The sequence below is a fragment of the Gopherus evgoodei genome, chromosome 3 (genome assembly GCF_007399415.2).
Source record: "Gopherus evgoodei ecotype Sinaloan lineage chromosome 3, rGopEvg1_v1.p, whole genome shotgun sequence".
NCBI lineage: Eukaryota > Metazoa > Chordata > Testudines > Testudinidae > Gopherus > Gopherus evgoodei.
The window spans coordinates 101,536,263-101,559,327 of NC_044324.1; the positions used below are offsets into that span (position 1 = coordinate 101,536,263).

Here is a 23,065-nt window from a genome sequence, read left to right on the forward strand (position 1 = left end):
ATCTGACAGCCTTGTCATTTAAAAAGCAGTGTTTACTGTATTCCTAAATGGGAGCTGGCTGAAGTCCGCTTGTGATCATTCTCAGAACTGACCTTTTAGATCATTCCCGACTACCCTGTCATCTCTGTCCTCCCAATTTCCTGTCTTTTTTTATTTTGTTCTGTTGGTTACCATATTGTTGCTTTTTTATTTTTTGTTACTAATAGATATTTCTTCAATAGGACTGATGTAATGTCCACAGATTTATTATAGCAACAATTCTATACCCTATTTCACAGACATTAATTGGTACTTTTTGATTAATTACAATACCTTAAAAAGTGATTAGCAGTATTCTGCATTTATCAGCGCTACTGGTTAGAATTCAGCAGAACAGTGTCCCAATCAGGGCTATGAAGCAGATTATTGCACTTACTTCTGCACTTATTTACAAGCCTTTGAAATACTGTAATACTTGTAATATAAAGTGCCTTCAACCATTTAGTATAACAAAGAATAAACTAACAAAATGAACAGATATATTAAAAGACTTTATTCACAATAGAGAAATTTTTACAAATATAGTTCTTAAAAATTAAGCATCTTGATCTGTTATGTATCTCATTACATCAGAGATTTATATAAAGGTGGAAAAGACTAAATGGAATATGTACAAATCAAAAACAATTTAATGGATAGAAATGGATAATACATATGATGAAGTCACCATAGAAATAGAGAGTCATTGGGTATTGTAGAACTGTCAGACAACAAACATATGCAATATTAATTACACAAACAATCAAAACAATTGTTGTTTCTGCAACTTAATTTAAGTGCCATTTAAATTATTCACCATTTAGAATTTAACATGTAAACTTAACTGAACTGTTATATGCTGAAAAGGAATGAGAGTTTAGGCAATGTCTTCACAAAGGTATTTAATACACTGTTTACATTTTTTCAAATTCAGCAGTTTCTCTTCCATATGAATTATCAATTACATATACAGAGGTCTTCAAATCAGCAGTTTCCACACAGTTAATTTCATATTGTAAGTACTAGGAAAATACCATATTAGCTGTGTGCTAACAGTTGGTAAAAGCTGACTGATTAAATGGTGATCACTAGAACATTTCACGCTTTGGAGTTTTGGGGTTCTTTTTAAAAAAAATCAATATTCCTGAACTTACAAAATAGGGTATTCTTACAGCTGGCAGATTCTACATGTTGTACAATCTTTTTGTCTACTTACATAGTTTACAAAAGGTACAGTACAGTGCAGTTTGTACACCTGAATACCAAATACATTGTTAGTAACAGAATCACGTATCAACTTTGTGCTCTTTCAAATGATAACTCCCAAACCAGAAAAATTATACTCTTCAAAATGTCTGTATTCCAGGGAAATCAACATGAAATTTACATCTAAATACTTAAATCCCAATTTATATCACCATTTTGCATTCTTTACCTTTATTTGCTGGGAGTAAGGGAAATTTGTATGTACAATAAATTTCCCCCCTAAGAGTGTGATCTTGAGACTCTGATCAGGAAAATGTAAAAACCAGGTTAACAAAAGATATGTCTCCAAAAACTGTGTTTCCGATTTTATTGGTTTTATTATCTGACTAAAAGAAATGAGGCCCCACAGAAGCGTGCACACAAAAATTACACAGCATGCAGCATAAGATGTTTACGGACTAAAAGTAATTGGATAAAAATTCAATATTGCCATTTTATTTTTGAGTGGAAAGGAGTGAAAAAATTAGTTTTTACTCCAAAATTAGATTCCTTTTAAAAACATCTTGTATTATATTGGGGAATTTCATAATGAAAAGGATGACACAGTTAATATTATCCTCAAGAGATACAAATCCTGGCCCCTGAAGTCAATGAGAGATTTACCATGCATTTTAATGGAGCCAGGATTATCAAATACAAGATACCTAAAAATGTGACTACCTTGTCACTGATAATTGTTAAATGAACAAAGACATATGGATAACAAAGGCTCAAATCCTGAGCTCAGCACTGATTAAGAGCAGCCAGGCAGGGCACTAGGCAAATGTGTGTGTGGCACAGGACCCTTCACACTTAAGTTATGTGACCCCCAGCAGGTCCTCTCTGCAGACTCAGCCCAATGATGCATAGCCTCACAAAGGCTTTATGTTCTCACCAAACCCCAAAGGGGGAGGATAGCAGCATAGCAGTGGATCCTTCAGCCTTGCCTTCACCCAGGCAGATTGCGTGGGATACACACCCATTTCTGTATCCAGTTGAACAACATGTGTGGCTGCAAAGGGCCCTCTGCATCTGCAGAGGAAGTTATTTGGCTTTGCTCCAAAATGCAGGACATAATGGTAATAAGTTTCCTTTGTCCCTAATTTTTACCTGAAAAACCTATATTACAGCACTTCCAGCACTAAGGGGCGGGGAGGAGGTCTTGTTCTTTTGTGAAAGAAGATCTATACCTAATTACGGCTGTGGAACCATAGTGCCTAAATGACTAAGCAGGATATTTGAGTCATCACATGCACTTATTTAAAAGAAAATTGAGAATTACTGTTCTGAACCATGTTGGTTTCTTTGCAGTCACACCACCTAATAATGTACTTTTTTGTGCTGGGAAGCCAGTGGTCACACCCAACTCTGAACATACAGTACAGTTATCCCGTCTGCATATCAAAAGTTAAGTTCCTAATATCCATATGAATTACTCATGTAAACTATTCCAAAATAAATCTCAATAGAAAAGGAATTGTGCCTGATTTCTCCCTTTGGTGATTCCATTAAAAGTAACTTTTCTTGATAATCTAGGCCTTATGTCTGAAGAATATTTTTAAACATGTTTTATTTCTATAACTTTGGTCATTCTTGTTCTGGGCTTCCAAAATGTACTAATTGTATGCCGGTCAATTTCCATCTTCCAACGCAAACAATACTTTTTTTTTTTTTTTTTTAAAGAAGCTAAGTTTCCTTTGAGCTCTTCAGAACTCCTGTTCTGATAATCTATATTAAACTACTTTGTTCCAGCTGACTGTCTTAGTTCACAATGTAAACCAAATGGAATTGTTGAAAAGTAAGACCACAGCAGATTAAAAAAATCATCTCTCATTCTCTGATTGGCATAATTCGCAGCCTAACTTTAGAAAGAATTTCATAACATCTCATTTATCTCACATATCCGGTCAAATGAAAAAGCTAACAGATTACGTAAACAGCTATAAATAAGATACAATTCCCTTTTTAATAATTCAATAATGCCAGTTTTTCAAATTGTTTATTTTGCTCACACCAAGCTGATTATAGAAGCGATAGTAACTCTAGTTAGAAAATGGAAGAAAATTCAGTTTGCAGTGATATTCTAAACAAAACAAAAAGGTGAGTTTTAATAAAACTTAGGATCTGTCCAACTAATGTAATGGATTTGTAAAAATGTTTAGGTTCAGTTCAAAGTACACTGCAGTTTTAAACAGAATTGTGTCCGCATGAGATGAAACTATTCCTACGTAGACGTCATTGATTAAAAATTTCAGAAGATATTTTACCAATCGATAGACCCGCATAAGAAGAGGCTGTCACAGTTACAAGATTCGTCTCAGATGACAGACAAAAAAAAATTAACATAGAACGAAAAAAAGCTCTTTACACTTAATTCTTTATGGCTTTTTGCAACATGGCAAAATATTACAGCTTAAAGCAGACATCTCCTCACAGAGGAGGAAAGAATTTTGCAGTCAAATCAAAAGTATAATAGGAAACAAGTAACATGCAGACCCCTCTATTCTATTTGGCAAAGATGACACTGCAGCTTAATGAAATCTAGAGACGTCAGATTTCTTAAAAAAAAAAAAAAAAAGAAAAAAAAAGGTGGTTCAGCTGGAAAAATAAGATTAAAAGTTTTGTTGGAATGAATTTAGGTCCATTCATAAATATTTACTGGCAAATATAACAGACTGCAAAACAATTGGTTTAAAACTCAAAATATCTCAGGAATTAAAGTAAAACTGCATTGTGTGCCCAAAACTGGAAAGAAACTTCTAAGGAATGAAACAAAAATTAACTTAACATTGTTTTATTTGTGTTTTTCTTCCTTCTTTCCATCATCTCTGTGAAGAACTGGTAGAGGGTGAGCCTCAGTGTTGAAGATCCAATGTTCAAATGGAAGAAGATCATCTTCAGAAAACAGTAAGTATAAATACCTGGCAAGAGAAAACAGATAACATGACAGCACCATGAAACAATCTCAATTTTAAAGAAGAGAAAGATGGAACTAACTCATTTTCACAGATAAATATTAATGCCCCACTTCTATAGATGGAAATATTAGGTAGCAGATCTAATGTAAAACATTATCAACCAGTGACATTTACTAATGTTTTGGCACCAAGCATTGGGACTACTTAATTAAAATTGGCTTCAAGGCTTGACAGTAGCAGGTGGTGATGTAAAAATTCCTGTTTTGATAAATGAAGATATAAAGTCTAGGTTCTTAAAGTTAAACAGCACTTCCTTTTCTGTTACATATTATTCCAGCAATATACAGTCATGACAAGCTTTTATAAATGACCACATGCATAAAAAGAAAACTGAGTGAATTTACTGCACGTCAAATCCTGTTTGCCTTACTCATAAGAGCACGATTTGGTTCAAGGCATGATATTTAAATAAAAAACAGTGATCGGAACAATACCATGGGTAAATGTTTACTAATAGGAATATATTAACAGTAATATAATAATCACCATTAAAAACAACAACATTTACTCACTGTTACATACCAAGTTCTTGGAGATACTGTAGTACAGATATAAATTGTACACTCAAGTTCCACCGCATGGGAACTGTTGACAAATGCTGACTTTTTCACTATTACCTCTATACTTAACCTCTTAAAGTACTTTACATTTTTCAAATTACAAAGTTGTATAGCAAAATATAATCAAAATATTTTTTAGAAATCCCTGTATCTTTCTTTACCTTTGTCATTCAGTGCACAGTGCAGTTGCCACTTTCAGCTGAGGCTGCCACAATGGCTGTGTCTACACTACGGTTTGTCTGAAAAGGTTTCCCAATGTTGATAAAACAGGTGGAACTTCCTTGGTGACAGGAACAGTGTATGCAAGGCTCCCAAGGCTATAAAGGACCATAAGGATCAGCTTTCCCTTTAGAAGGTAACGGAAATCAGAATATTTGTAAGCCGTCAGGTATGTTTCTCATTTTAAAGTACCTGGTTAAATGAACCAGTGCCACTGTTTAAAAGTAAACAAAAACATTAAAAATATGTTATAAAACATATTAGAACAGCTTTGGAACATTCTGATTTCAATTGCCTTCTAATAAAATGGAAAATTTCTTCCCTTCCTGTCTGCAGTTTCTGGAGGCAATTCAAAGCTGTAGCACAGCCTGTGCTAGCCATGCCCCTTTCTCCAGTCTGCTGCCAAAGGATTCATTCCAAAGCTGTGTAAAAACGTGTAAAAAATTAATTAATAAAGGTCATTCCAATGCCAACAAAGTAACTAGGTGCAGTGAGTCCTTGCTTATACTGTAACTATTCAAATAAAATGTTGACCCAGTGGGTTTGTAGTCCCCTCTTAGAGCACTAATTGGAGAGGGGAAGGAACTGTAAGTTTGGCAGCACTTCCAGCCACTATTTTGTCCAATTTTTCTCTTAAGAGGAAAAATCCTGTGAATTTAGATGAGCACAGGACTCTTCTGGAGTGAGGAAGGTAGGAAGCCATATGTATCTGTTGGGTACTGAGCTGGATGCCATAGCCCTGGCAGAGAACCTCATAGCATCCACTAACGTATCTGCCATGACTGATGTTGCATAGATGTAAAGTTGGGTTGATCTCTGCCTGTACAGGCTTTAAGGTCCTTCAGCCATGACACTGCTCTCAGGTTGGCTTCCACCTTCCTATTTGTTGGATCCTTGGGGAATAAGTCCCCTTTGGATGGAATAACCATATCCTTTGCTAGAGAACCTATGGCAGCATCAACCTTAGGTACATTTGTGAGAGCATTCTTTGGCTCTTGAAGCTTGTAGAAATTGAGAACATGGCTGTTAACATATTTACTCCTTTCAGGAGATTCCCTCTCCCCCAGATTACCTCCTCAAAGGATGCATGCAGGGGAATTGCTGCCTAAGGACAAGATTTGGAAGGGAGGTATTTGCTCTTAAGGCTTGAGGGCATGCTTAGACAAACTGAATCATGGATAAAATCTTTTTGCACACGGCTTCAATCTTTTCAAAGGAGGGTGTGGGGGGTGGGGGAGAAAACTTGGGTGCAGTTTGTCTGTGTCCTGCTTATAATCAGAGTCTGATTATAGCTCTCCTTCCTCAGCAGAGGAAGTCGTGTCTGGGTCAGAGAATGAATACCTTATATATATTTACATGCTTTGCAAGCATGGTCAGCGGGCTGTGCCCTGAATGGGGTCTTTTGTGCCTAGCCTTGCGCAGGGTCATGAGTCCTCTAGAAATTTCTCTCTTGGGAGTCCTCCTGTGTAGACTCCCACTACCCTAGGTTGGGGGATGGGAATTCACTGCTAGTTTTCTGAATCAAGCTGAGAGGAAGGTGGGGCTGATCGTGAACCCTGCTTCCACCCCAAGAGCACTTAGGACCCATTTCAGGATTTGGGGTAGGACTGGGAGCCCTACTAGTGTCTTATCCTTATGGTCCTGAGTTGTCCCAGGACTTACCCTCTTGGACATCTAAATAAAGTCCTCCCTCATCCTTACAACCTCTGCCTATTCTTCTCTGTCTCCGCTGATCAGACTTTTCTGTGTTTCTTGAAGAGATGGGGTACCAGCATAGTTGTCTGACTCAAAGCTCTGTATCCTAGCAGTGCTAGGGCTGGATGGCTGAGAACAGGCAAGGCATAACTTGCCCTCTGTAAAGCTTGTTAAAGCTGCCTCACAGACGGGGCACCTTTTAGGCTTAGTCCAGTGCTCAAGTGGCTGCTGTACCATCCCTGAAAGAGAGGTCTCCAAGTGGCTTCAGCCATGTGCCGCTAAATACCTGGTTTAAGAGGAGGATTGAACAAAGAAGGGTGCTCGGTACAGCCTGAAAACAAAACAAAGCAAAAATAAGGCGGCAAAGGAAAGTTTGGAAGCAAAGGGAACCTCCACTGACTTCTGTTATGGAGGTAGATGATCTGACAGCGGGCTGGAGAAAAGGGTGTGGCTAGCACAGGCTGTCCTACAGCTTTGAACTGCCTCCAGAAACAGCAGACAGGAAGGGAATAGCCCATATGAAGGAAAACTGTGGGAGATGCTAGGCTTCAGAAAAAGCTTCTCTCTTCAGTCCTCCCTATGCATGAAACTGTCAAAAAGGGTGTTTGACTGTTAAGTGGTTTTTGTTTTTTTTATTCTTTCACAAAAAAGTGTGTTTTGGAGCATGGTTTCAGACTGAGCTATTACAACTAATATAATCAGAAACCCTGTTGGGTCAACGATAGTTGACAGCAAAATCTCCAAGAAGCCATAACAATTTTGTTTGGTCAAAATCCTCACATGGATGACTTAAACGACTGTATTATGGAGGCAGAATACTAGATTGTACAGTATGCTCTTAAAAAATCCCACATATATGGACACAAAATTAAAAACCCACTAGGGAAATACACTTTCAGTAGAAACTGCATGATTATATCGTTATTATACAAGGCTGGGTTGCAAAGAATAGAAAGAAATGGGGGGAAAAGATTGATGCAAGATTTCCTTTATTTCATTAAAAGCTGAGGAAAGAAGGAGGGCCCCTTCTTTGTTCTCTTATCAAGGCTGTATGAATTTACCATAAAAGTTAGTTGCTTTTTTCCTGCTCCATACCTGAAATAAAAAGTATTCAGTACAAGAGGACAATCTCACCATCTTGTCTGGTAAAACAGCAATGTTGGTATTGGCATGCATAACTAGAACCTATCAAAATTGCGAGATGTAATTTCTTAACAGTAAGTATCAAATGTCTTTAACTGAGGTAAAGATATTTTCAAAAGTCACAGAATTCAGTTTATTAATAAAAATACAATCTGTCTTCCTGCCACGTAACAAAAGCTGCATACTGTTCCAGTCAGATTTTACATTACTTGAATGTCAAGACTACTAATGGTAAGTACTCATCTGTAAAGAAGATCTGTAGAGATTCATTAATATAAATTAAGTCTCCTTGCTAACTTACTTGAGGGTCTCTGAAAGGAAGAAACTCTGCTGCACATCATCATGGCTTTGATGGTTGCTATAAACATCTCTAATTCCAGAATAGCCACCATCTACTCTGCAATGTTGTTCCAGTGCCTGAATTCATGAGAGAAAAACATTAAGTAAAAGAAAATTAATCTTCTGTCAATTTTACTATTAGTCTGCCAAATCCAATTACACTGCAGCTAAATGAGAACCCTTTTGTCATAGTGTCCTTGGGAAAGATTTGAAATTGCAGAACTAGATAAATATATTTAGAATTCTTGTACTTTTACTTTTGACACGGTGCATATATTGGCATAATTATATAGTTGGGGAGGAAAAAAACAAAAATGGAGGTGACTTACCTATAAAAGGAGGTTCTTTGAGATGGATGGTCCCTATCTGTGTTCCACATGTGGGTATGCATGTGCACCAGGTATCTGTGGCCAGTGGATCTTGCCCCTCCTTGTTTGTTTATATAGAAGAGGGTCATCATGTTGTCTGACATTATCTAGGCACACTGGGATCGTATGCATTGCAGGCCTGTCTGACTGCCATTAGTTCCAAGAGATTGATATGCTTTCTGTCTTCTGAGGTGTCCACATATCTTGTGACTACTCATGTGGGCTTCCCAGCCTATGAGGGATGCATCCTGATTATTGTCACATTGGGTGTAGGAGGCATAAAGGGGACTCCAATACATGTGTTTCAGATTTGTCCAAAAGGTAAGTGAAGCACTGACACTGATGGAGATTGTCACTACGGTATTTGTGCTATGTCTATCTGATGTATATCTTGCCCTGAGCCAGGCTTGCAGACAACGGAGATGTAGCCTGGTGAACGAAATTATGTAAGTACAGGAGGCCATGTGGCTTAGCAAGAAAAGATGGACCTGGACTGTTGTTCGGGGTTTGTTATTGACTTGTTTTTATCAGACTGCTCCTGGTATGGAATCTGTCTGCTGGGAAGTAGGCCCTTACTGTGATCGTGTCCAGGAGTGTCCCTATAAAGTTTATGAGATGCTTGGGAGTCAGAGTAGACTTCTCCATGTTTAGGCATGTTCCCAAGTATGCCAGGAAATGGAGCAAGGACAAGATTGTCGACAACTTCCAGATACGATCTGCCTGTTACAAACCAGTTGTCCATGTACAGGAAGATAGTGTAGTGATTTTATCTCATCTGTGCTGCGACCACTGAAAAGACCTTCTCAAAGTTCTTGGGTACTGCTGCCAGCACAAATGGGAGTACTCTGAACTGGTAGTGTTCCTGTCCTACCAGAAAACTGAGGAAACTTCTGTGGGATGGGTGAAAATACCTTTCACATCAAGGGCTGCAAACCATGTGCCTTTCTCCAAGGAGGGAATTACTGATGCCAGCATAACCATGCAGAATTTTAATTTGCAAAAATAAATAAATAAATTAGCTGACATAGGTTAAAAATTGGATTCCATTCTCCCTTTTTCTTAGGATCTACAAAATAGTTGAGTAAACCCTTTCTCTTGATCATGAGGTGGCACTTACTCTATATCTCCCTGAACCAGGAGAGAGTCCACCTTCTGTTGGAGTTGCTCCTTGTAAGAGTGGTTCTTGAAGAAGGGCTGGAAGGGAGTTTTGGGGAAAGAAACTTGATGGTGAAGCCGAAGTGGATGATGTCTCGTATCCACTTGTCCATTATTATAGCCCTCTAGATGTGCGCAGAATATGCAAGGTGACCACCAAAGCACACTCTAGAAACAGGTGGAGATGGCATCATTATTGAAGGCTGCAACTCTCGAGCATCCTATCAAAAGTAACCTTTAGCTGCTGGATGAGGTTGGATGGCTGTTGTCAAGGTGGATGGCAGTGGCAGATTAGCCACTGGGCCAATGGGGCCTATACCCAAGGGCCCCGGCCAAAAGGGATGCCCCTGCACCCTGACTCCTTGGTGCTCCTGCCGGGGAGCATGGTCGTGTGTGTGTGTGTGTGTGTGTGTGTGTGTGTGTGTGTGAGTGTGAGTGTGAGAGAGAGAGAGAGAAGCCCCCGTGCCCTGACCCCATTTTCCTGGCAGGAGCGGTGGGGGAATGGGGACACTTCAGGCAGAAGGGGTGGGGAGGGACTCCCACTTGCTTTAGTCTAAGGCCTCAAAAACCCTAATCCGCCTCTGCTGGGTGGGACTGCATATCTTGGGCTCTGCATGCTCCAATGCTTGTGTGGTGATTTTTATGGTCTTCTGTGGTAGAAAGACTGCAGAAGGGACTTGGCTCATACACCTGTTAATGACACCTCCTTTCTGTGGCTGGGATATAAATGCCCAGGGAGCAGAGAGTTGTCCAGGAGTCTTTTACATGGAGTGCAAAACTCATCTGTTTTCTCCGTAAAGATACTGGTTTAATCCAAGGCAAATCCTCAGTGGAGTTCTGAACCTGTCTGGAGAACCCTAAAGATAAAGCCACAACTCTCGCCACATTACTATTGTGGTCACTGTACGTCTTGACGGGATACCAGCCGCGCCAACTGCAGTTTGCAATGAGGTTTTAGTCACGATTCTACCTTCCTTAACAAGGGTTTGGAATTAGGCCCTTTCCTCCTGGTGGAATTTGTCTTTGAATTCCAGGAACTATGAGTAGTTCATAAAGTCATATGCCGCTAACAGGGCTTCGTAGTTAGAGATTCTGAACTCCAGGATGTCCCACCCTGCCCTAAAGTCCCTAGTAGTACAAGCAGCCATGGAAAGACCCAGGCAGCAACATCCAAAACCAAACCCTGTGGACATGGGAAGGTCCAGCTGTTTCACACTGTTGTGCACAGGAACTGTTTTAGTGTGTTGCTACCTGGATCTTTCCTTTGCTGCTTGCACTACCTGGGACTTTGGGGCAGCTTGGGTGAACAAGATTTCTGTCCCTTTTGCTAACACAAAATAATGTTTCTCAGCCCTTTTAGGGGAATAGGGTACACATTGCTTGTGTAGGCCATATACTCTAGCTGGTTCTATAATGGTTTCATTCACTGGGAGAGCTACTTGACTGGGTCCTATAGGCTGCAGGGTATCCAAGTGCTTGTGTTATATATCGTTAATTTCTAATGGGATCTGAAGTATTGCCACCATCCTCCGCAACAATTATTGATATTGTTTATGGTCATCAGGTGAGGATGGTGAAGATGGAGTAATTGCCTCATTGGTGAGACAGATACTCCTGTTGGTATGTCCAGTACTGGCAAATCCAGCTTGTCGTCTTCCTCTTCCACATACTCCTGCAAAGCCAATTGTTGTTGCCTAGAAGGAAAATGATTCTCTGGTAGAGTGCACAGGTCCTGGGTGTTGTGCATAAAGATCCCATGGACCCCAAAAGGGCCAGCAAGAAGGGTCACAAAAGCTGGTTTGGGGGGGAGGGGCAGGGCCCCCCAAAGCAGAATATCAGTGATCCCTTGGAGGATAATCCTGCTTGGGCAGAGGATGGGGTCCAGCAAAAATACTGAAGTCCCATCTGAGCTAATCTCTCTGGGAGGTGGTGGTTCGTCCAGGACATCATATTCAGCTGATAAGAAGGCTGGGTCAGTCTCCATTGGAGGTACTGTCAGTGCCAGTGGAAGGAAGCTTCGGCGTGCAGTCAGAAAAGGGATTTAATTCCTCCTTGAGATCGTATCCTCTTCTGGGCTAAAAACGTCCCTCAGAAGGACTGGACTCAAAAGCAGAGTTATAGTGTGGGTACTTAGCATGAGACAATCCATGATGCTGGCACAGACCAAGAGATATTACTTGCAAGATTTGCCAGTTTGAGGTGTATGATGCACTTGCATACCCATATATTGAATAGACATAGGGACCAGCACATGAACCCCCCCCTCCAAATAAGTTTATAGAAGAAATTAACTTTGTTTACAAAACTAAATTTTCAGAGAGAGGAAACAAGATTTGATCACGCTCTCAGATGTTCTCCGTGGAATCACAGGTTCTCCGTGGAATCACAGATTCAGTGGCCAGAACAGACCACTGTGATCATCTAGTATGACCTCTTGTATAACATAAAGGCCCAAAGAACTTTCTCAAAATAATTCCTAGAGTGCATCTTTTAGAAAAACATCCACTCTTGATTTAAGGTGTTCAGTGATGGAGAATCCACCACAACTCTCCGTAAGTTGTCGTAATGGTTAATTACTCTCACGGTTAAGTGACAGACAGCTCTAATTTTCCTTTCATTAGTAGGGCTCCCTCTATCACAGGATAGTCCCTGTAATCCCTACAGGTATTAAAAGAAAGATCTCTAGCACAGTGTACTAGATTCCATCATATTAGACTCAATCATCATTAAACTCCTGATTTGATCAGGAGATCTACAACAACCTGAAACTCAAAAAAAGAATCATATAAAAGAGAGGAAGATAAGGACAGGCCCATTTACTCTATGTGAAGGGCAAGACAATAACAGAAAACGCAGCAGTGGTCGAAGTTTTAAATGCCTGTTTTTGTTTCGGTTTTCACCAAAAAAGTTAGCAGTGATTGGACAACTAAGAAAGTGAACAGTGTAAATGAAATAGGACTTGAGGCTGAAATAGGGAAAGAATCACTTAGACAAGTTAAATGTCTTCAAGGAGGCAAACACATTATGGAATACTTAAGGAACTGTCTGAAGAGATCTCTGAATCATTAGCAATTATCTTTGAGAATTCATGGAGGACAAGAGAGATCCTGGGCTGGAAAAGGGCAAAGGTATGAAAAGAGGAATAAGGAATTATAGACCAGACACTTAACTTCGGTACCCGGAAAGATAGTGGAGTAAATAATCAGTTTGTAAGCACCTAGAAGATGATAAGAAGATGATAACTAACAGACAACATGGATTTGTCAAGAAACCCACATCAAACCAACCTAAAATCCTCCTTTGACAGAGTAACAAGATTTCTGGATGCGGGAAGCAGATGATGTGATATATCTTGACTTTAGTAAGTCATGCAATAGGAGACAGCCAAAAAGTGACAATTTTTTAAAATGCTTATATACCAATGCTAGAAGTCTAAATAATAAGATGGGTGAAGTAGAGTGCCTAGTATTAAATAAGGATATTGATATAATAGGCATCACAGAAACCTGGTGGAATGAGGATAATAAATGGGACACAGTAATACCAGGGTACAAAATATATTGGAAGGGCAGAACAGGTCATGCTGGTAAGGGGAGTGGCACTATATGTGAAAGAAAGTGTAGAATAAAATGAAGTAAAAATCTTAAATGAACAAAATTGTACTATAGAATCTCTATGGATTGTAATTCCATGCTTGAAAAATAAGAATCTAGCAGTAGCGCTATATTACAGACCACTGACCAAAATGGTGTTAGTAACTCTGAAATGCTCAAGGAGATGAGAGAGGTTATTAAAATAAAAAACTCAATAATATTGGGGGATTTCAACTATCCCCATATTGACTGGGTACCTACACCGCTCAGGAAGGGATGCTGAGAAAGTTTGACACCATAAATGACAGATTCTTTGAGCAGCTAGTCCTGGAACCCACAAGAGGAGAGGCAATTCTTGATTTAGTACTAAGTGGAGCACAGGATCTGGTCCAAGAGGTGAATATAGCTGGACCGCTTGGTCATAGTGACCATAATATAATCAAATTTAACAGCCCTGAGGCAGGGAAAACTCCACAGCGGCCCAACACTGTAGCATTTAATTTCAGAAAGGGGAACTACACAAAAATGAGGAGGTTAGTGAAACAGAAATTAAAAGTAAAATTCCTGCAAGCTGCATGGAAACTTTCTGAAGACATAATAGAGGCTCAACTTAAATGTATACCCCGATTTAAAGAACATAGTAAGAGAACCAAAAAAGAGCCACCGTGGTTAAACAACAAAGTAAAAGAAGCAGTGAGAGACAAAAAGGCATCCTTTAAAAAGTGGAAGATAAATCCTAATGAGGAAAATAGAAAAAAGCATAAACTCTGGCAAATGAATTGTAAAAATATAATTAGAAAGACCAAAAATAATGTGAAGAACAGCTAGCCAAAGACTCTAAAAGTAATAGCAATTTTTTTTAAAAAATACATCAGAAGCAGGAAACCTGCTAAACGAGCAGTAGGGCGACTGAACGATGAAGATGCTAAAGGAGCGCTCAAAGACGATAAGGCCATTGGTTGAAACTATCGTAAAGAACAAAATTATCAGACACAGATGAACATAATTTGTTGGGAAATAGTCAACATGGTTTTTGTAAAGAGAAATCATGCCTCACTAATCTACTAGAATTCTTTGAGGGGGTCAACAAGCATGCGGACAAAGGAGATCCAATGCATGTAGTGTATTTAGATTTTCTGAAAGCCTTTGCAAGATCCCTCACCAAAGGCTCTTAAACAAAATAAGCAGTCATGGGATAACACGGAAGGTTCTCTCATGGATTGGTAACTGGTTAAAAGATAGGAAACAAAGAGTAGGAATAAATGGTCAGTTTTCAGAATGGAGAGAGGTAAATAGTGGTGCCCCCCCAGGGGTCTGTACTGGGCCCAGTCCTATTTAAAATATTCATAAATGATCTGGAAAAAGGGGTAAACAGTAAAGTGGCAAAATTTGCAGATGACATAAAACTATTCAAGATAGTTCAGTCCAAGGCAGACTGCGAAGAGCTACAAAAGGATCTTATAAAACTGGATGACTGGGAAACAAAATGGCAGATGAAATTTAATGTTGATAAATGCAAATAATTTTGTATTAGCAAGCATAAGAATTATAGAAGGCAGAGTTTTTTGCAATTGTGTAAGGGATAGTTGGCACCAGGAAAGGTATGGGAAGTAGTTTGGATTTGTGTGAAAAGCATTTTACTATCCAGCTGAACAGTCAACATCGTTAACACTGAATTTTACAAGAAACTCCAGGACTGTGTTGTTAGATAAACCTGTATTAATATGTTATTTCTGTACTACGGCATCTGGTAGTGACTCCATAGTTAGGATTGTTTTCTAAAATGAGCTTTAAAATGAGGCATAGATTTCTTCTTTTATTTAAAAGTAGGTGGTTAATCAGTATGAAATTTCACACAGGATTAGTTTTTGTACCCTTTGAATTTTCTATATAGTTTTTATTTGGTTTCTTTTTCGTAAATGTTTAAAGGGTAGTCATTGAAGTTGGGATCTGGCTGAAATTTTCCTTGGTAGTAGTCCTACTTTTCATTGTTGACAGATATCTCTTAAAATATTTTCCATGTACCCATAATTTGATAATCTCTGATTAGATTTGGTGCAAGAGGTAGATGTTGGATTGAGGGTTATTTTAACCATTACCGAAAGTTTGTGCTGCCCACACAAACGGATTGATTGATCGGGGCTCCGGGCACTCAAGCCTGAGTGACTGATGGAAGCCAGGTGTGAATAAAAGATTTTTATCCTACAACAAAGAAGGATCTGTATTCATTCGCTGACACACAAGAGCTTATGTGCAATTACTGACAGATAAAATTTCTGTCAGCCCCTGCATTAGCACCCACCACATCTGACCTCCCATCTCCCCCTCACCTCTTCGCTGCCAAACTCCAGCTTCCAATTAATAATGTCAAAAACTAGGAAATTAATACCCAAAAAACTTCCCTGTGAAGTAGTAAGGGTTGCCCCCCCGCAACCATACCTGAAACAAATCCAGAAAAGAAAATAAAAAATTCACTTATTTAACTGTCCATACCATCTACTCACACGCTTATTACCAAAACAGACCATTCATCACAACCTAATTTTGTTATCTCTGTGGGGCCAACATGCCTTTTAACTCCCTTTCCACCCATGTCCACTTACCGAACTACCCTTCTCCCAACATAACCAAACTTAGCTCACACATCCACAACTATTAGTGTTGATGAAAAATAATTTAGTAAAGGGTGTGCCCAATAGGGACAGAGTTAAAGTCATGGCATGTAAGTCATGGCATGTGAGTCTAGGAGTAGTAATTATAGTAAGGTGGGCTCTTATGGGCAGAGGAGTACCGAGTCTGGGCAGTAAGGTGACCTAACTTCTTATTTTCTTACTTTTCTGGGTTTGTGTCAGTTATGTTGTGTGTATGGAGCAACTCTGCTTGAAATAAATGTTTTTATGTAGTAGTTTTTACTTCAGTGCTAGTCTTTTTTTTTTTTATTATTGCCTTCGTTTCAAATATATTTCAATTTGCCTTTTCCTGTATTTGTAACCTTGCAGATAGGTCAGTAATAGTGTTAAGACTAAACATAATTTATCTTTTTATCTATTTTCCTCTATTACGTGCTTTATTTTAAATACCTAAAGTACCATAATATACTAACAGAGGGGACAGAGTCTAACATAACAGTCTTCAGAACAGATTATTCATTTGAAGCAAAATCCAGGGAGATGTTAGTCCTAGAGAATTTAAATACACTTAAAATAAGGGTCAGAGTTTTATGGCACTGAGAATTTATATTACATTTTAATAATCCAGGAATATAATACTGTAAATTATATTGTATGGCTGGATGTTTGGATATGGATCATCAGAGTAACATTTTTCAGTCACTAACAAACATAGGTTGGATCCAACGTCATAACCTGGATGTGAATGACAATATATCCCATTCTCAATTTCTTGAGACAGTAGTCCCCCATGTTTTTCACACTAGTCTCACAAATTCCACTGAACTGTCTAAAGTAAATATATGTTTATGTAGAGAAAGCTGTTATATTTCAAATCACATACTCAGAAAAACAGAGGAAATGTAGATGCCGTGTCTAAAACTAGCAATCTGACAGAAGGAGCATTCCCAAAAAATATATGGAGTAAAAATCAGTCACTAACTATTACTGCAATATCTATCACCTCTACCCACTTTAGAGGTTGTTCAAGATTAATCTGTGTCTTGCTACATATGTGTATCTCATAATTCATTATTTTTGTTATAAATCCAAGCAAGCTATCTGCACTTTTTAGCTTGCAAGTGATGCTCACCCCAGTTCCTACTACAGTGCAGGATTATTTGTTGTGTTTGGAAAAGGAACTGATATCCAGGGGGAAAATGTTATAGCGTAACACTTCAAAATAGACCTATTAAGTTAGCCAACCTTCAAAATATACCTATTTATATATATGTTTTCATGTACTATAATTTTTCTGTCCAGTTTTTTAAATTGGGAAATATATTTAAGTTTAAACAAGCTGTGTGTTCTGTCTTACGCATTTTTTCAATCTACTTTAACCTGTTTTGAATTCAAAATGCTGAATCTGTGTTCACCCGAATTTATAATGTTGAATTTTTAATGTTAAACAAAAGATTATGATTTACAAGACTTGGCAGAAGGAGAACCTGAATTGTGAGAGGTAAGGCTGTTATTTATGGAAACATCTGCATTAACAGCACAACAATTCAGTTAACACTGAGCGATCTGGATTGCTTGGTAAGATGGGCCCATTCAAAAAAATGTGCTTTAATACAGCCAGATACAAAATTAATAATCCAGGAACAAGGACTATATCCTGGAAAGCAGAGACTCTGAAAAGTATCTAGGGGTCATAGTGGAAAACAACGCAATAAGCACTCCCAGTGAGATGCTGTGTCTACCAGGGGCTAATGCGATCCTTGGATGTATAAACAGGTTAATAAAGAGTAGGAGTTGAGAATAGATTTTATGTCTGTATATGGCAATGGTGAGATTGATACTGGAATACTGAATACAATTGTGAAGTCCACATTTTAGAAAGGATGAAAAACAGGAGAGACAGTAGAACAGAGCCACAAAAGCAATTTGAGAACTGGAGAAGATGCATTACAATGACAGACATGAGGGTGAGTACTGGTTTTTGGAACAAATTAACAAGGGAAGGGGTGGATTCTCTATCTCTTGATGTCTTCATATCAAGACTGATGCCTTTCTGGAAGAGATGCTTAAACTCAACTCAAATTATGGTTTAGTCAAAAGTTATTTGACTCAGTACAGGGGTAACTATGAAACATAGTGGCCTGTAATACGCAGGAAGTAAGACTAGACGATCTAATGGTTACTTGTGGCCTTAAACAATATGAATTAAGGTCAAGATTTTCAAAAGTGACTTAAGTTTTGAGACCTCTAAAATTGTCTATCAAAAATCTCTGGTCACTTGAAACCTTGGTTGAAATTTACTTTAAGAAACCTATTCATCGTGTCATCAAAATGCAATAATTAAATATCCCTGATACAACATCTTTTGCTAAAAATTGAATAATGTAAATTTTCCCCTACAAATCAATTTTAGTGCATATTAGCGGTCATTCAGCTGACACTGCTCAGATTTCCCCAGTAAGCCCTGACTATGCACCTGGTACAGACCTGCAGAATTTCTGGACTAAGAGGTAACTAATGAAAAACTGTGAGGTGTTTTACTGATGTAGATCATTGGGAAGACTAGATTTAGCCAAAGCCAAAATTATCTGATTTAATCTTAATCTCCAGAGAGTATTTTACTGCATCACCTGTAATTTTAGACACACAAATCACAAAATGAATACATCTACGGTTATTGAGTAGTAGCAAAAGTAAATCATTTATCAAGATAGTAAATTGTAATAGGAAAACACTCTCTCAACCAAACAAACCAAAAACCCACCAGACAATCCCACAAAATGTGTTACCTCTACTGCTTCCCATCCCCACTGCCTGTATTTTGGATCGTGAGTGAATCTCCACATATACATATAGGTCTCTATAACTTCAGGTCGCAAGATGTAATATTTCTCATTTTGCCTTGTAGCAATGGCCTCTACACCTCCATCGAATCTGAAAGCTTCTGGTCCCAGTTTCATACCTAGATAATAAAAATAAAATGTGTAACAATGTTTGTGGTGATTCTGTATGCAGAATTTTAACTGTACATTTTCCAATTGTTTGAGTATTTGTTCATAGTAACTATAGTATTAAAACCTACAAATGTTCCTTTTCAGGCACAAACCATGACAATTTATGTAGATTACTAAACATTAAATCATACTTTCATATGAAGTTAATGATATTACACATGTAGTCTACATTTTAGCTATGGGTGTCCAAACTCGTTCTTATAATTGTCATATCTGGGAAATCCCAATAGCTGGTGCAAAAAGGATATGCTGTATCAATGCTTTAAATTGCAGTTTTACTCCAAAGAATAACCGTAAAACTTGCTTTGTGGGATATTTCATGTGTATTGTGACTGATTTTTTTCCAGTTTGCTCTGGCAAATTCACCGTGGCTGGGTTCTTTCATCTTCCTGCTTCAGCAACTTTAAGAATGATCTTGAAGGACAAATTCTGCATTCAGTCATCTTTGTATAACCCTATTGTCTAAGGCCACGTCCAGACTAGATATTAAAATCGATTTTAGATACGCAACTTCAGCTACGGGAATAACGTAGCTGAAATCGAATTTCTAAAATCGAGGTACTCACCCGTCTGGACGGCGCTGCATCGATGTCCGCGGGTCTCCATGTCGATTCCGGAACTCCGTTCGGGTTGATGGAGTTCTGGAATCGATGTAAGCGCGCTCGGGGATCGATACATCGCGTCCAGACTAGACGCGATATATCGATCCCCGAGCAATCGATTTTAACCCGCCGATGCCGCGGGTTAGTCTGGACGAGGGCTCAATGTGACACAAGAAGAACTCGGAGCAGAATTTGTCCTTGTATTTAGAACATTATTAATAGTTCTATATATGCACAAATGAATAGAATCCATTTCATTTGTGGTGGCTCAACAGAGCTGGAGGGAGCAAAAATATTTTTGTCACAAATGAAAGCCGATATGATGCAACAGACAGAGATAGCGTATCTGTTGACAAAGAGGAACCATTTTTAGAGTCACTATTCAGAGCAAAACAATAGTTTCAATGAGGGAACAAAAAGGACTCTACATTAATTTAACAGAGCACCATACAATATCTTCTGCACCTGTTTTAACCAGGACAGAATTATAGACAAAGATTAAAGCACAGCTAATCTCTCAAAATTCATAATACAGTACTTACTTGTACGATCATAAGATTCATGACACGTGCGAGCAATTTCAGCACCAAGTTCAATATGATGCCCAGTTTTATCATTAGGTGCCCCATCTGCACCCAGTGCAAACATGCCTCCAGCAAAACAGGTCAGATGTCCCATTTTATGTTCGAGCAGGCCACCCTTCCACTCAGCAATGTACGTCAGACCTCCACTAGATTTCCGGATCAGATGGGTTTCAATGGACTGCAAAAATATACATTTTCAGACCAAATTTATTATTTGGTAAAGTATTATGTGTGAAAAACAGAGGCAAAATTGCACAAAATAGAAAAGTAATACATTTATACCTATCCAGCTTTTTTTGTTTTCAGATTTATCTTCAGTATAGTTTTTGCTTTGAATTTGACACTAATAATGCTAATTAACCTCAAGCCCAAAGAAAATGCAACTGTTCTTTACCAGCGCAGGTTGGTATACAATAACAATATGATGATTTGCTGAGAATGTCTGTATATTACCTGGTAAATTTTCTAAAAAAGTTGAAATAATTAAAAATATAAGAAAATACCATTTTCTGATTTTCCCCATAGTTTTATGACAATCATATTTTATATGTATAGGATATTTTTTTAATGGCTTCAGTGATTCAGCTTGCAAATTTTCCATCTTAAAATGCTATTGTACTCAAAGGATATAGTTATTGTATCAGATATAATTGTGTAGTAATGTGGTTATCAAAGGGTTAATTGGGATACTCAAAATACTAGAGGTTGAAGCCATGCTCCACCTCCTCCCTTACTTTGTTTTGTTAGGGTATGTTTTCTCCCACTGTTTGTTACATAGCTGAATACAGCAGCAGGTTCCCAGACTGCAGCACTGCAACTAAAGTGTGTCTGTTATGCGCTGCGTGGGTCTCTTCACAAAACTGGTGACGAGGAAGAACATAAAAATGGTAATTCATGGGAATACTGAGGAGTTTAATTCAGAAAATGAAGATTGGCAGCAATACATTGGAAGATTGGGCCACTATGTTCTTGCAAATGAGATTACTGATACGGACAAAACAGAAAGCAATTTTCCCGTGTTTGACAGTAAAGCCCACTCTCTCTCAAGGAGTTTGTTACAACTTCAGAAACCAGGAGACAAGAGTCTGCATGACCATCAAAAGATTTGAGCAGAGTACTACACACCAAAGCCAACCATTATTACAGAATGTTTCAAGTTTCATACTAGAATGAGGTGGCATGGTGAAAGTGTACCTGTGTATGTGTCACAGCTAAAAAGACTAATGGAATACTGCTAATTTGGAAGCATTCTAGAGGACATGCTGTGAAACAGAGTTGTTTGTGGTATCAATAATAATAATTGTCTTTGAATTAACAAAGACAACTGCTGTCAGAGGGGAATGTAACCTGGGCCAAAGCAGCAGAATTAGCAACAGCAATGGAAGCAGTGAAAAGCTTACGAGATTTGTCCTTAGAATGCAGGGATAATCAAACTGATTCATTGAGTAAAATGCAAAGCCAGCTGCAAGGGACTCCGGAGGGGGGGTTCTTCTGCAGAGGAGCTCATTTTGAATCTGTTTGTAAATTTAAAACAGCCCAATGCCCTAAGTGCCTCAAGGTTGGAAACTCAGCCAGATGATGCAAAGCAAACAGCATCTCAACCCCAGAAGGGGTAGACTGAAAAAACAGAGCAAACAGAAGAAAGCAGAAAGTTTGTTACCTTGTGAAGGAAGACACAAAGGAGGTACACACTATGTATTGTCTAAAAGGGAAAACGTGGGACCTTACAAAGTAACAGAGTTAAATACAGGGGTTTCAGCTACCGCGATCAATGAATCTACAAACATATCAGCAATGCAAAGCAGAACTGAGCCTGACAGTGAATGCAAGAATGACCTTGAGTGCCTACAGCAAAGAACTCATCAAGGAGGTAGATGCTGTGCCTACTCCTGTAAAATATAAAAGCCAAAAGAAAAATTTACCAGTCCTGGTGGTCAAGGGACAAAGGCAAAACCTGGGAGGCTGAGACTGGTTGCAAGACCTAAATCTAAACTGTTTCAATACTCGCCAGCCCACATGGATTCTGGGTACTATCTCAGAGCAAACTGGACTCTTGTCTTTAAAGTCTATTTAAATAGAGGTGGAATCACAAGATGTCAGGATCAGGTTCATGCCACGACTCTGTAGGGGGCCCCAGCTGTCGCGGAGATGCATTACTCCATGAGAGAGAAAGAACAGCCCCTGGTTATTTAAAATATTATATCTGGGCTGTAAATTAAGACAGGAAGGACGTAGTCTAGTGATCATCAAGGGCTATTTAGAACATTATGAGTTGCAGTTATGATGCAGCCCTCCCTTACTTCCTGTTTAGCTAGCGTGTCTTTTCCTCCCTGCTCTGTCTGTTACATAATTGAATAAAGCAGCACGTTCCCAGCTTGCAGTGTTATAAGTAATGAGTAATTCTTGTGCACTGAATGGTTCCTTTACAAAAAAGTGTTATTCAAATTGATGTACTTTACATATTCCAAAAATGAACAAACTACAGTTCTGACATGTACTGAGAAACATGTAGCTGCAGGAGCCTACCCACATGAAACCCTGGCATGCGGCTGAAGCCAGCCGAGCTCCACATGAGCTTAGAGTTCTGCCAAAGCAGTTCTCAATGAATGATAAAGATATTTTGGAGACCTTTGAAAAACCCAGCAATAAAAATGGTGAAATATACTAGTGAGAAAGAATTAGAAGTAGGTGAAGTCAGTCATTACAAGATTTAGGGAAATCTGAACACACTATGGATGTACCAGAAGATACATTACACCTCTACCCCGATAGAACGTGACCCGATAGAACACAAATTCAGATATAACATGGAAAAGCAGCGGGGAGCCCTGGGCTCTTTAAAGTGCTACCCATGCCCCGCTGCTTTACCTGTTATATTCGAATTCGTGTGGAGCCCCGGGCCATTTAAATCACCGCCTGAGC

The 23,065-nt window shown here is 38.7% G+C and overlaps 1 protein-coding gene across 1 annotated transcript in view; it reads right to left on the bottom strand.

The window, feature by feature from the left end:
• Window positions 1-519: 519 nt before the first annotated feature.
• LOC115648511 (mannosyl-oligosaccharide 1,2-alpha-mannosidase IA-like) overlaps window positions 520-23,065 on the bottom strand; it is a 49,246-nt gene continuing 26,700 nt past the window's right edge. The window contains exons 3-6 of the mRNA XM_030556206.1: window positions 20,102-20,321; window positions 18,733-18,905; window positions 8,160-8,275; window positions 520-4,184 (exon numbers count right to left, since the gene is read on the bottom strand). Coding sequence (XP_030412066.1) covers window positions 4,058-4,184; window positions 8,160-8,275; window positions 18,733-18,905; window positions 20,102-20,321 — 636 coding nt within the window. The 3' untranslated portion in view covers window positions 520-4,057. The remainder of the gene's footprint in view (window positions 4,185-8,159; window positions 8,276-18,732; window positions 18,906-20,101; window positions 20,322-23,065) is intronic.